Source organism: Seriola lalandi, unplaced genomic scaffold (genome assembly GCF_002814215.2).
Source record: "Seriola lalandi dorsalis isolate HSWRI2012SDOR001 ecotype SW California unplaced genomic scaffold, Sedor1 jcf7180002054311, whole genome shotgun sequence".
Classification (NCBI taxonomy): domain Eukaryota; kingdom Metazoa; phylum Chordata; class Actinopteri; order Carangiformes; family Carangidae; genus Seriola; species Seriola lalandi.
The window spans coordinates 42269-57750 of NW_019524864.1; the positions used below are offsets into that span (position 1 = coordinate 42269).

A 15482-nucleotide genomic window follows, 5' to 3' on the forward strand; every position below is an offset into this window, starting at 1 on the left:
TCGGGGGGTAAGTGTGGGTCGTGATTGGCCGTTTATGTGAAGGTCAGCCCGGCCTCGTTGTAGACTTTGAAGACCTTCTCGATGGCGTTGACGTAGGCGGCCGTCCTCAGGTCCAGACCCAGGTTGTACTTGCTCGCTGTGCGCATGATTTGCTAAAAAAGGCAGAGGAGAAAATGTTTCACATGTTGGCTGACACCAATGCCGACAGCCAACAACACAGGATGTACACGCTTTCAGTCAAAATGTCAAGATGACCTGGCCTTACTTCGTAATGACTTTCTCTTATTCTTCATACATTTGAACATCTCAAACATCCCTTTAAACTCAGAGCAGGAATTTCCCCTCGCAAAACCTTTCCTGGTTTACAGCAGGATGAGGATTATGACCGAAAAGGTTTTGAGAACCACTGTACTACACTGACATTTCCAGGTTTCTGAAGTGCAAGTCATATGTTTCATCTCAATTTACTCTACAACAGGTTGGACTGTGTGATGTCTCGCACGATGGCTTACCCGGGCAGATCTCTCCATGGTGTAGGCCAACCCAGAGTGAACAATATCCTTCTCAGAGGCACCCTGCACAGAAACAAACATTAGCTTTCATATGAATGTAAATCAAATGCTTTCACTTTCACTTCATAAGACAACTTGGCTGTGGTTACTTGTGATGGACGTTTGTCTTTTGTTCGCCTTTTGTTACCTTTAAGACTTTTGGAGGCCTTTGTTACATGTCACTTAGAATTAGTCTTCTTAGTCAATCAAGGGGATTAAAACGCTTCAAATGCTGTTCATTGATTTGAGAAGGTTCGGGACACTCCTACTCTCTTTGTGTGACAAAATGTCAGAATGTCCTCTAGAACAAAGACGATCAAGTATCAGAACTGGGAACGTTCGCATGTTATGTTATCATGGTATACCTGATTCTAAATGTATGCAGTATTTCTGGTATTCCAAGTTTTGCAGCATTGAGTTTCGGGTCAACACAGTGCAGGGCACACTAAAATAATGTGTGGGTATCACGATAAACAATCATCCTCTCATAATCTGTAGCTCAGACTACATGAAGTTGATAACTCATGAAATCAAGAACTGTTTCATTTTACTTACTGTGTTGGTGCTATATGTTCATCATTTTTAACTCATTTTACTCAGTAAATCATATCTATATTTTATCATGACAGTGTTAATCATAGTTTTTCATTTCAATTTGAATACATTATCGTCAACAGGTCATTTTTTATTTCTCTTACTAACAGGCACCAAAAGTTGTCAGACTATCAGCCAAACTACGACTTATATGTATTCTTTGGCAAACGGGTGCCAGAGTTTATAACCGTTTTCAGGTTGTAACGCTTTAATTAATATGGCTGACAGTTAGTTTGGTAACATATAAAAACCGAAAAGGTGGGAGACAGAGAAACCTTTCCACAGTGTTGGATTATGGAGGGGGTACGTACCAGTTCAGACCTGATACGTATCAAACTCACAAAAGTGTCAGTACATTCCTGATCACCACCGGTCTCTGCTTGCATATGTGTGTGTCAGCAGATGTTACTCACAGCAACTCGGGCCTGGAAGTCAGCAGTCGGGACGACGGGAATGGGTCCCCCCTGTTTGCCGAACTTCCTCTCTAAGCTCTCCTGCACAGACACTGCAAGAGACAGCAGAGGAAAGGGAGAAATTAAAGAAGATGCCTCTTTGTTTCTGCATCAATAACAAAAATGCCAGCGATGACACACCCTGAGGGTTCATCCAGTTAATCTAGTTTTTAAGACATACTTCAATTGTTTTATATTTATTTCTCATACATGGTGAAACATGACTCCTGCCATTGTATGATTGGCTGTATGTGAGCAAGAGATAAAGTATAAATACAAAGGGAAAAAGGTTTTCCAGAGCAGTCTTTTGCCTTGGACAGACATTCACATCAGCTGACACCGAATTTACACAACATCACCACACTGCCTGAAGTTCCATAGATTTGGTAAGAATTCTTCTATTTTTCTGTCCTGGGGAGGTAGACTTCATATATTATGGGTTACTCTTCATGCTGTCCACATCTAACACAAGTCCTGACCTGTGGTTTTTCAGCAGCTATAGACTATCAACCATCCCAGTGAGAAAACCCGAGCATCACAACAAGAAGAGAAATACAAGGTATAACACCACAGCAAGCCTAAGAACTGAATGTGTTGTAATATTCATCAGTAGCATGTTCATTTACAGTAAATTATGGTTTTTGTTTTAATATAGATGCCTGCTCGAAGAATTAACTACCGTGAAGAAATGGAAAGAGAGGACAAAAAAGCCTACAAAGAAGAGATTCTGAGATCAAATCAAGATGTTCTCTATGAGGACACTAGAAGAGACCGTTCAAGATGCAACCTTATTTTCCTTGCTAAGTCTACAGATAGCTGGAAAGCTGCAATAATGGAAAAATATCCTGGGACAGAGGAAAAAAAATTGAGTGATAAAATTAAACTTGAACTCCCAAACGATAGTGGCACTGTATGTGTATACCCTAGTGGAAAGTTTGTGATACAAGGTACAGACGAAAACCTTTCAGCATTTGAAGCAAAGTTTGACAGACTGGCCAACCAGATGGAAATGATAACCTTGCAGAGACTAGCAGCACAAATGGCCCTTGATCATGATTCTGATTCTGAGCCTGAAACAGAAGGTGATCCTGGTGAGGCTGGGACTGACCAATAGGTCCTCTCCCAAACTAAAATGCAAAAAAAATAGAAAAAAGGGAGGAATAACAAAGTCTGGGTTGTCTGTTTATTAAGTTCAAACAGACTGGAAAAAAAGAAAAATATGGATCATTAGAAAATTAATTACTTCCAATTTCAAACTTCTCTGACCAGTCTATGTCATGAATAGGTGACTGGGTTGTAAAATCAATTACATATTTTTATTTTGCATGTTATGTACTTTCTGGTAATGTACTTTCTGGTTCTTGGGTTTACATATTGTTTTTAAATGGTGTCAGGATATAAAAATGAAATATCAAATGTAAAAGAATTATAATGATGATGTATCTTCTGTCTGTGTCTTACAACACTAGCTCACTATAGTCTGTCTGCGAGTTACAGAGGAATTACACAGCAGTCTTGTACTCACTGAGCAGGTGGTAGTTTGAGTCCCTCTCATATTTGAAGGTCAGTCTCCCGTAGCTGACATGGTTGAGATTCTTCAGCCACTCGAAATAAGACACTGTCACACCACCAGCATTCAGGTACATGTCCTGCAGTATGAAACATCACATAACTCAGACTATCTTCACTCCTGTGTTTTTATCAAATTTCTTCTGTACTGCAAAATGTTTTTATGGTTTGATTAAGGAAGGACATGATTTTTCTGACAAATAAAGAATAAACTGTCAAAGAAATGCTTTTGTGCGCTTATTAATTAGACAAGGCTACATCAAAACAGGTGCAAGTGAAACTGAAAATTCACGTGAGAGCAAGTAAAAGCTTGGAATAAGAGTTTGTTGCTTGAACAATAAAGGCTGAATTATCATTTACATGACTAGTCACGTTTCTTGTTTTAAGAATAAGTCATTCTGCTCATTGTTCAGGGTTAGATATTATATTCACATATTTGTGTGTAAAGTTTCAATTAAAGTTAGATATTCTTAGGTGTTATTTATTAAGAATTTGATACTCCACAAACTTCGGTTAGTTTCTTCAGGACTGTGTGGGTGTGCTTTGGTCACATTTTATTGACAGTGTTGTAAACATAAGAAAAACCCCACAAGTAGATTTTGACTCAACTGTTGCTAAATCCTGATTAGTGGGTATGTGACATTCTGTGTTACTGAGCTCCGCCCCCTTCAAATGAGTGAGAAGAGCTCAGAGGACAAGAGAAACTGTCTGTCTGTCTGTCTGTCTGTCTGTCTGTCTGTCTGTCTGTCCGTCTGTCCGTCTGTCCGTCTGTCCGCTTACAGGAATAACCATGACGTTGTTCTCCAGGAAGACCTTGTCAGCATCTGGGGTGGTGGGACCATTGGCACCCTCAGCAATGATCTAGTACAAACAAAAACACACACTTCACATGACTGCGACCAAGTTATCAGTCCTCACTCATATCGATCCAAATGACGACTTAAAGCTCAGGACTTGGGTGAATCAAATCGAGTGTTTACCTTAGCCTTGATCCTGGGGGCATTAAGGCGTGTGAGCTGCTTTTCTCCTGCAGCAGGGATCAGGATGTGGCAGTCGGCTTCCAAAATGTTCCCTTCGTAGGGTTTGGCTCCCGGGAAACCCACGATGGTGCCGTGTTGCTGCAGAAAACACACACACACACACACACACACACACACACACACACACACACACACACACACACACACACACACAAATATTACAAGGTTAGAAATCAGTACCTCCAAAAGCAGAAAAGATACACATTACATTGGTAGGTGAGAATAAATTAGCAAAATAAAAAAAAAGGAGGAGTGATGTATTTTAGGCATGAAAAGCAAATCAACAAAGAGAAAAGAGAACAACTCTGAGTTAAAGATATTAGATTGAATATACAGATATTAGAAAGGTGAAAGTGAGGGGAAAGCAATTGTGCTCATACCAGTTTGTAGTCCTCCAGCTGCTTGGGGTCGATGCCCTCTGGGTTGTAGATGGCTCCATCAATCTCACCAATGCCCACACACTTGGCCCCGAACCTGTGCAGGTACCTCATGGAGTGGAGACCCACATTACCAAAGCCCTGTGAAAGGTCACAGCAAGGTAATCATCGCCACAGTCCAACATCACTACGATGATCACTTTTAGTAAACATTTCTTTCTTGTTCTACCCATTTTAAATCAACTGATACAGTATAATTCAGCTGCATGTAATGATACAGTACACTCTGGTGCCACCATGTGGCCAGTAAAGGGTAGGTGATATGGATAATCATATATCACGAGATACAGTAACACGATGTTGCTATAATGATATATATTTAATTCCATGCAAATTCTAGATCCAATATAGAGGAAAAAAAAATAAGACAAGAAATCAAGATACTTAATTCCACTGATTCCAAGTTCCTGTAAATGTAATACTGCTGTAAAGAATTAGATTTGATTACCCACCATAATCTCATACAACCAGAGATACTAAATGATTTGAACCTCTGTATGAATTATATGGTAAAACCTCTAATGGGTAACAATTTTCTACAGCAAGATTGAGCTCCGATTTAATCATCTAACGGTATGTACAGTGTCACACACCCCTGGCTCAACTCTAACTGAACTGCAGGATAACGGGGATACGAAAAGCTGACTCCACAGCCGACTTAAAAAAAAAAAAGAAGAAGTGTGATAAGGGAGTTAAATGCTCTGATCCTGATACCATGCTAAAGTTCTGCTGTCTCCTCCCTCAACAATAAATCTCTAAGAAAATCTAATCTCGGCACATTGTAATCCACACACACACACACACACACACACACACACACACACACACACAGAGAGAGGGATTAGCTTTTTGAACATCCACATCACGATTCAGCTGTTGTCACCACTTCTTCACCTCCTCAGTGACACCCTTACCCCCATCATCACTCAAACACCCCCTCCACAAACTTCCTCTCCTTTCGACATTTCCAATAGCTCCTTTATTATTGCAGAGAAAATATTCCTGTTTGAAAATCTCTATGAAACAAGTACAGAATATTTGCAGGTGCAATATGCATCCTGTGAGGAAACAACAAGCAACTAACCTCTGATGTGTTGTTAATCATGAATACCAGATAATATTGTTGTCATGAAAAAGTGGTAATTATAGAAAGAATTCCAGGAAGGCCAGTGCCTAGGAGTTCCTTTCTGTGTGTGTGTGTGTGTGTGTGTGTGTGTGTGTGCGCACATGACACGTGAGGAGCTGCCATGTGACAAGTGGAAGTGAAACTGCTTCTCTCACTCTCACACACACACACACACACACACACACACACACACACCTCTTATAACAGATTTACAGTTTAAATCAGTGGTACACTTAAAAAAGCAAGACCTTTCCATGGTTTCCATGACTGAACAAACTTTGAGCTCAATAACATAATTGATTTTTTTTAAACTCACAAAGCTCAACATGCAGGAATTAATTGTTGGTCTCCCACAACTGTTGGTCCCAGTTTTTCTAAGTGACTTATTTCCCTTGAACAAAGAAGGGAAACTCCTTCAGTTCACTGCCGTCTGCTTGGTAAGAGGAGATCAGATCCAGGCTAAAACAGATGGCGTGGCTGTGATTGAAGCGCAGCTCTAAAACCCCTCATCACGATTTCAAATGAAAACTTAAATCTTGTGTTAGTATCTGTGGGCAGATATCTGCAGTACATTTAGGATCTCTTTCCTCTTGAGCAAAATGCCTCTACTATGATCAAACCAAGCATGCATGTGTACCTGGATAACAAAGGTCTTGTCCTGGAAGCCAGGGGTGAAGCCCAGCATGCTCATGTAGGACGCCTCGTTAATGAAGTTCTCAATGCCGTGGAAAACACCACGACCGGTGGCTGAGATACGTCCATGGATTCCTCCCTGGCTGATGGGTTTTCCTGTCACGCATGCATGGGCGTTGATATCCTGCACACACACACACACAAAGAATATTAGAGCACATAAACTATTGAACACTATGAACACAGGTATCATTGCCCAGTTTTTGAAGCCTCAGTCAGGCAAAGCAACTCTTAAAGCCTCCAATCATTCTCAAAATATCCAATATCCATAGGAAGTCTTGAAACTAATGCCAACACTTTTTGCTGGAAAAAAAGAAAATCTACTATTTTTTTATTTAAAAAAAAAAAAAAAGAAAAAAAAGGAAATTCAATGCAGCCCAATATTTTTGGAAACTTGCGTCTAGTGGTCGTCGCTGGTACTGCATCTTACGGCCCTTTCTGCCCCAGCTTTAGTTTTTGACCATGGTGTTAAATGCTTGACATGCACACAGTAAAAAAGTTGTGTAGTGCCACAGCCACAGAACTAGGCAACAGCTGACCGAACGTCAGTACGCACAACCCATAACCCCCTGCCCTCAGATACCCAGAGCAGGAATGTCTCACCGAGTCCTGCCAGGGGTATCTGGAACAGAGGACACATGACTGGATAAAGTGAGAGGAAGTTAGAGAAGGAGAGTGGAAAGGGAAAATGAGTATCATGGGAACAAGAAAAAGATTGTTCCAAATGTAGGTTGAATTTGTTTAAAGTAAATAAATTATGATTTATGTGGATTACAATGTTTGTAGGCATTAACAATTCAATGAGAGATATATAGAGTGCTTTGTTTATATTAATCTGACATACATCACAATAACCTCTATCCGTTTGTAAGCTTATAAAACTATAGCAAAACACTCTATTGCGCTATTGTGGAACCTGTTTACAACAGATACCCTGACTCTCACGCTACATTAGTCGACTGAAATACTTTCTTCATGGTCAAGTTTCATAGATGATAAGAAGGGACATTTGGTTCCTCATGTTCGCTCGTCTCTACCAAAATTGGAAAACAGCAACAGCTACCATAAAGTCACTGCAACACAGATACACAGATTTCAGTGGAGTTGAGACCTCAGACAGTTTCAAATTTAAACTTGATGATCCAACACAAAATGTTCTCTGGTTCCAGGTTTTCAAATGAGACTGTTTTTGAACCTCTTTGGGTTTCAAACTTTGGGTTGAACAAAACTCGATGAAAAGGTCACTTCGTGTTCTGGGAAATTTCACTATTTTTGACATTTCATAGCGTAAACAATTAAATAAATACAGATAACAGATTGATGCATAATGAAGTAATCATAAATTGCAGCCATAAATTATATAACCGCTAGTGCTGCACGTAACATCATTTTCAATTTCCCAGAGCCCAATGCGATGTCTCAAGTTGCTCATTATGTCTGACCAACATACCAAAACAAAAAGACTTTCAATTTATGAAGAGTAAGAAATCCTCACAATGCAGGAGCTGGAACCAAGGAGTGTTCGCAGGATGGTAATGTTGTCCATCGGCTGGTCATTTCAGATGTAACAATCACCAATCTTATGTTCACAGTAGAGACATTTGAGTTCTCTTAAAACTGCAGCTGGCTTTTCCTAACTGCTTCTGAATTCATCTTTGTACTTTTCCCTGACTTCAAGGCCTTAAAATCATGGTCAAGTGAGAGTTTTTGACCATTATCATTTCGAGAATTTGGATCTAACTTGTACACATGAACACACAAGGGCAAATATTTTCCATATTTAGTCAAATAAGCCCTGTTTGACAGGTTTTGATAGGAGAATGATTAAGTGATAACATAAACACACACACACACACGCACACACACACACACACACACACACACACACACACACAGGCCTCTGTCCGTAAAGCTGCCTTTAATGGAGCAGGAATGTCTCTGTGGTGGGCTGGGAAGGGAGAGGCAGGAAACCACTGTTCATGGTTTACATGTGAGTCACTCCTTGTTTTTAATTTGGCCTTTTTTTTCCCTTTTTTTTTTTTTAAATTCGTACCAAAACCCAGTCAAGTCACGCAGATCGTTTCTGTATGTCGGAGAACTCACAGTGTGTGCAATGGTGTTGGCGTATGTGTCGGCAATCCAGGACATTTCCCTCTCTCCTGTGCTCATGTCTGGGGCTGGGACATCGATGCCAGGCCCTGGTGAATAAAGACATGTCGGAGAATAAGGGAGGGAAAAGTGGGATAGTTCTGTAAAGCATGCTAGTCACTGTGTACCTCTTCCGATCCTAAAAATTTGAATGAAAACGGATCTGGACGTCAGGGGAAATGTGAGCAGCAGGCTTTGTGCCCTTGTGTCATGTATACATGTGCCCTCAAGAGTCTTGGATCTTGGAATGAGGTCCAAAAACAGATGCAGGCATGCAGAGAGACAGGGGAGGGGACTACTGAGGGAGCAAAGGATGACTGGATCTCTCAGTGGGTGCAGTTTGACATGTTACACTCACACTGACACAACAGGGCAGTGATGTGTGCAGTGGGTGCTGCTTTACCCCCAGGGTGTATAAAAATTCACTAGTGAAGGCCGCTGCATAAAACCTCATGAAATGAGTCAACTATTTCTGTCTACAAGCATATGAAAATATTAAAATATACATAAGAGATGGTGTCATATCTTTGCTGTGTTTGAACTGGACACATTATAAACATTAACATGCATCCAGGCAGGGGTGGAGAAAGTGCATGTATAGGGGCCGTTAACCTGCTAAACCTGTGTATATGTTTATCTGTGACCTTGATCAAAATGGTTAACACTAATCTTACAACTTCCAGCAGAAATGAACTGAAATGATCATTTTTCTATTTGTGTAATAATGTTAGGTTTACAGTCAAAAAGCTAGCACCTCTTTAAATGAATGATTCTGATGATTCAAGATGAACATTTATCCCAGTCTTTTTCACTAGTATTAATCGTTTCCACTCTTCAGTTGACACAGGCACACCCTGAGCTACCGCAACCTGAATAAACAGCTCTACATGACAGGAAATGTTTACTTCTCTGGGTGGAAATATATCCATCACTACAGCTACGGTCTTTTTACTGAGTCAAATAGCGATGAGGACACTGGACATCAATTTTGCACGGCTAAATGAACCAAATACAAAGCAGGGCAACAAATGCCTACTCACAGAAATTATAAAATGTTTTTAACTTTAAATTCACACACAGAAACTCACCAATGAAACCCTTCTTGGCCAGCTCAATAGTGAATCTCCTAGTAATCTTTTCCAGCTCATTGTCCTGCAGTAGACAGAAAGTGTAGAGTTTAGGAAAACAAACATGTCATCACCTTGGTTACATTAATTCTTTGAAAACCAAACAGTGTGTCCTCCATATAAAGCAATAGTTTCAATCATTTAGAGCGATGCTTCAGGCATTTTGATAAAACTGTTTTTGTTTAGGCTTTCCTTCCAGTCAACTGTGAGCTCAGAGGCAACAGCCAACGACCTTTAAATCTGTTTCTCTCTCAGTATCCACCAATAGACACATTAACAGCCCTATCTACAATCCAGTAAAAAGACAGAGCCGTCATCATTTAAAGAATTAAGTACATTTGACTTAAACCACTAAAAGCTCATATTTTATATATCTGGTCATTTACTGGCTCTGCAGCTCCTCTAGCCTTTAAATCAAAATTCAATCTAGAGGAAGATACAGAGGCACATTTGATGATCTGCTTTGACTGCTGAATGTAAACAAGCATCTCTTTCACATCTTGATCTCTCTGTCTCTCTCTTTAATTATTCTCTCTTTTAACTTAATTTCCCCTCGCTGTGTGAACGAACCAATACAACATGAAAAGATGAGACTCTGCAGCCCTGCCTTGTGCATTCTTGTGTGATTGAATCATCCACTGGGTTTGTTTGGATTTGAAAAAGAGGCATAGGAAAAACTGATATCCCTCACATACACAATGTCAGCCTTGTGAATGTTAAGCGCTCATTTTTAGGCTTTGTTGCTTTATATTATAGCACACAGTTAAATGTGTCTCTACATGTTCGCGTGTTGCGGAGGAGGTTATTAGAAGGCTTACAGAGTAATTCCTGGGGTTGATCTTGACTCCAGCTTTGGCTCCCCCAAATGGCACATCTGGAGGAAAATAATACAGCTTAAAAACCATAGGGACATACATATGATTGTACCAACACACAAGACATTAAGATACACATGCAGAAGAGGAAGAAGCTAAACAAAACACTGACAACAATTCTCTAATTCTGTTGCATGACCAATAACCTAACGTCCTGGAAAATTAAGTCAAGAGCAGTGTCCAGAGCATTTAAACATTAAACATGAGGTGGATAAATGACAAGAGGTTGGTAAGAAGTGCATGTTTAATATGTATGTGGAGATCAGACAATAACCACCAAGAGGCTTTGTGGAAAGCTTAGACTTTAATACTCACCGACGACAGCACACTTGTAGGTCATCAGAGAAGCCAGGGCTTTCACCTCATCCACAGACACATCTGTACTGTAACGGATACCTGAGGAAACACACACAAGCACAGGGGGACGTTTAAAACATACAAATAAACTTGTTAAAAAATGTGCAAAAGGTCTAGAAGTTTTGTTATGATGTTTTGTATGATAAAACACACATTTCTGTTTTTACCAATTGATATTTAGATATTTTTACTAGTTGATAAAACAACATGCAAGATGGGGGAAATCACCACTGTACGTGTAGCTCAACAACAGAATAAGGTAATGAACAGCAGTGAAAGACCACTGTCAAAGCTGCACTGGACCAATAATTGCACACAGTATGTTCTCCATAATCACGCCAGACCACATGCAGAGGTCAGAGTTCACCAGTTGAGTCTGTCAGCCAGGAAAAGCGACGGGCGGGTGGAGACAGAATGAGCCAATCCCAGCCATCCATTCTGACCCCAGCCCTCGAGTTGCAGTCATTTCTTCCTGTTGTCTAGAGTTTACTACCGTTGCCAAGGTAACATGTGTGGGCCAACCCGTGTGCAACGTTAAATGAGATCATATAGCCAGCCGCTAGACCAGCCAGACTGCCCAAGTCACACTACTCCATCTCATTGGCACAGTGTGTGTGTGTGTGTGTGTGTGTGTGGCCGGCAATACCAAATATAGCATATCCAGTGTTAGCTTACACAGAGAAACCCAAGGGCAAACAGCACAAAAACACTGCAGAGTGTGTCTAGTTGTGTGTTCAACTGCAAGCACAGCACAGGAAGCTCAAGTAAAATCCCTCCTACTATGATACAATCTTATAGTGCCACTTAATGACATCATTTTATGCCCAACTACTTCCATCTGTGTAATTGCATGATAATAGTAGTACAAAAGGAAAAGATCAAAATATCCTGAAAACAAAGCTCCACCTTTCAGAGCGCTGCTGTGGAGCTCCCTCTATCTTCATTTCCTTTCATCCACAGATCAGCTGAGGACCTCGGGCCGTCAGAGGACAATCTTGAGCTCAGTGATCAAATTAAATAGGGAGAAAAAAAAAAAAAGCTTGGCTGCCCACCCATCCCCCATCCAGCCATTCATTTATCCACCCAACCAACAGAACCACCACAGCAACGAGAATCAAAACATATCTGTAAACACATTCCTCTGAAATGGAGGGCAGATTTTTGGAAATAAAGTGAGCCAACGTTGAAATTCAGAGTTTGTGCAGCCGTCAGAGCAGCTGAATTTCTTCACAAGGCCTGAGGTAATGGAGCCGCATATCTAGACTCCTATTAAAACACATTTTGAGGCTTTTGCTTGAATAATTGTGTGTTTGGTTTAAATGGTTTAAAATCATTATTGTTTAAATAATTGTTTTAGTTATTCAATGCATTTGCGTTGCTTTTTTTTTAGTATTTTTCCTTTCACTATTAACCGTTTCTTCTTATTAATTTTCTTCAATGCACACATAATTGTTTGTAATAATTCTCCATGGTTTTAAATGCCATACTAATACTAGTGGCATTTCAGTTTTTATTTTTGAAAAAAATAAAGTGAAAAAAGTTAAAATTGTTTGGATGGAATGATCCATAAAGATCCAAAGGGATTTTGATTAAGTGGCCAGGACTCTGACGCTGCATTTAATTACACCACGTTGCATTAAATATCCATTTAAAAAACATTTATACTGAATGGATTTTATTACATATCTATGCAACTTTCACAAAATGCTGCACTCATTGTTTCCAACGTGACACTAGTGACATCCCACAGATTTATTCCACTTCTGCACAGAAAGGAGAAGGATGTAGACTATTTAGCAGACTAAACAAAACTTGAGTGGCTTGTACTTTTTAACTCAAACTCTCTTCTAGAGGTTTGCAAACACCCATGCATCTACACAAGAACCATGCATTGTTCTTGAGTTAAGACGATCATTCAGTAGTCAGTAGCGAGCAGTGCAGCTCTCAAAGCTGGAGCATGAGCACCACACGCACACACAAAAAAAAACAGCCTTTGCACTTTGTAGTTTGATTTGAACACAGCCAAGGGTCTATGCACTATATCAATAATTAAACCCACTAGCAAAATATCTACTTTTACTCCTATTCCACCCCTATGATCCTGGAATTCAGCATGAGCGACTTCACAGACTTGTTTATTGAGCCACTTGAATCAATAAACTGTCAGTTAAGTGAAAATTGTGTAAACACCATGTTTTTTCATGTGCAGGCCAAATAAAGATCTGAGACAAATGACTCCGGAGTAAAGTGTAGGATCAGTTCTAGTATTTGCTGTGATTTCACAGTGATTCCTACATGATTTTTTTATTATGTACAAGATATTTTAACTGCAATTGGCTGACTGAGCAATAAATCAAAACGACTAGTTTTATCATATGTTTGTTGGTTTTATGCATCTAAATCTAAATGCTTCAAAAGTTAACACATGCTGTGATCTGTGTAGCCTATCATTTTTAACAACTGGTTAACTATCACAATGATCATGACATGAGAGGAAGCTTTTTAGTAAGACAACAGCTATAGAGGCAAGCTAATGGCAAGCTGAATTTTGATACAGCTTTGGATCGAGGTGATGCTTAGCTCTCCTCAGGCTTTTATGAGGAGGATAGAGGCAATGATGCTCTTTCACTGGTATTGATTTTTACCTCTATTGCCTCTCTGAGTTACCTCTCACTGATAACTGGTTAGATAGTGTGTGGTACTGCAAATTCATAAATAGGTGCACTGATCCATTACTGTAATGTGGTTTGATGGAGAAAAATTGTAATGGATATTTTATCTGGCTTACATAAATGATACCACTCTGATTCAGCTTCTCAGGCAGGTTTCTATTTTTTTTATTTTCTTTTTTAAATCACTAAACCAATTCTTGTGTATAGCCCACAAACCAAGTGCATGTCTTTAGTGGAAATATACCTCCAAGAATAGGCCTACATTTACTACATCAAGCAGGTGCAGTCGAAGGTTTCATAGCATTAATACCAGGCCAATGTCCGCTCCACAACATTCAAACATGCCTTTTGAGTGGCTGACTGAATGGCATGTCTTTTTCTACTGAGAATGCCTTCACTCCACAGCACCCTCCCCCACCTGTCACACTGCTGACAAATAGGAGTGCCTGGAAACACAGCCACCCCCCTCCCAAAGTCTCTCACCTCCCATCTTCCTATACATCATATCCCTCTACTCACAATTTACCCAGAGTGCACTGCAGCAGTAGCCCATAATGCCTTTGCTTTGAACCTTGAACTCTGAACCAAAGACCATATGTCACGCTGTCATATTATATTATATTCTGCCCAAGCCCAAAACACTGAACAAACAGCTTATTTATACAGTGGATTTCAGTATTTGTCTATAGAGTGGGTGAGGACCACATTCTGTGTATTTGCCTTGCTTGGGTTTGCCTGTGAGCATGAATGACCTGACAGAAAAGTGCATGAGCAATGCTTCTTCAATGATCAACCATGTGCCTGCCGTTTACATCACATCATACATCTGTATAAACTGGAATAAGAGAGGACCCCATTGGTGATAGTGACAAGAAGTAAACTGACGTATCCGTCCAGTTTTAAACTAGATCAAAGCGATGGATTCTGACAAAGTGCTGGCAAAAGTATTGTTCATGAAAGATGACAGTAAAGATTCATATAGTAGTTTGACGGCTAGCTCACTGCTTGCTCTCAGCACAGCCACAGGTGAGCAGGAAGGTCACTGACTGAACAAAAAGTCTCATAAACAGTCTCATGTAAACAAATAAGCATCTGTTGAAAATACGGGCGTAACGTTGGTAAGCTCCGGATAAAACCGGTATAGGGCATGTAACGGTAAGCTACGGTTGCAGCTGTTGACAGCAGCCGCCTTATAATTTGTGCTTTTAAGTAGCTAACAGTGCTGCTAATGCTAAGTAGCTGGCTACAGCTAGCTGTCAGAGAGGCCGGTCAGGGTGGGCTTGCCACATTCTTACCCCCTTTGCAGGGTGTCCTGTGCTGGCTGTGCTGGGCGCGGTAGCCCTCCACAACCTCCCACTCTCCGTTATCCCTCTTGATGGGGAAAGACACGCTCAGGACGTGGTTACAGGGCTTGATGATGCGCAGGATGCCCCGCACACGGTTCCTTTTCTGCTCGGGGCTCTCCCTGGTCCTCAGATCCTCCACCAGCTTGTCCTCCACAATGGTGGCGCCGCGGTCGAAGAAGCCCTCGACCATCCTGAAGAAGTTGGGGTCGTCAGGCTTGTCCGCTGCGTCGGCATAGTGACGGACCCGCATCAGGGACGAGGACACCGGGAGAGCAGAGTCCACGCACCCAGAGGCCAGGGCGCTACCCGCAGAGCGGGTAAGCAGCTCCCCGAAATAACGATACATGACTGGAATTAGCTAATTGTGTAAACGAACAAATAAAAGGCAACTAAACAACAAGGACCATGGGGGTGACGACAGGAGAGAGGGGTAGAATAAGCAGCACAGCAACTCCTCACCGTGTCCCGTCCTCTGGCCGAGTGGGAAATGGCATG

General features: G+C 40.8%; 1 protein-coding gene and 1 long non-coding RNA gene across 2 annotated transcripts; one reads left to right on the forward strand and one right to left on the reverse strand.

The window, feature by feature from the left end:
* Positions 1-23: 23 nt before the first annotated feature.
* glud1b (glutamate dehydrogenase 1b) lies at positions 24-15482 on the reverse strand. The gene is made up of 13 exons (XM_023406574.2): positions 14937-15482; positions 10928-11008; positions 10556-10611; positions 9699-9762; positions 8566-8660; positions 6407-6586; positions 4587-4724; positions 4147-4284; positions 3947-4027; positions 3123-3246; positions 1559-1650; positions 513-575; positions 24-152 (listed from the first exon to the last, which is right to left on the reverse strand). The coding sequence occupies exons 1-13, from the start codon at positions 15331-15333 to the stop codon at positions 33-35; spliced, it is 1629 nt and encodes a 542-aa protein (XP_023262342.1). The 5' UTR covers positions 15334-15482; the 3' UTR covers positions 24-32.
* On the forward strand, positions 1884-3390 carry LOC111655243 (uncharacterized). The gene is made up of 3 exons (XR_002760793.2): positions 1884-1983; positions 2091-2156; positions 2253-3390. It is a non-coding gene; the product is annotated as an uncharacterized LOC111655243 (long non-coding RNA).

Excerpts from the sequence above, each read along its gene's own strand:
- glud1b (XM_023406574.2), bottom strand. The coding sequence starts at position 15,333 with ATGTATCGTTATTTCGGGGAGCTGCTTACCCGCTCTGCGGGTAGCGCC. Across the intron at positions 4,285-4,586 it reads AGCTGGAGGACTACAAACTG|CAACACGGCACCATCGTGGG; the intron begins GTATGAGCACAA and ends TGTTTTCTGCAG. Across the intron at positions 1,651-3,122 it reads CTCAAACTACCACCTGCTCA|TGTCTGTGCAGGAGAGCTTA; the intron begins GTGAGTACAAGA and ends TGTCTCTTGCAG.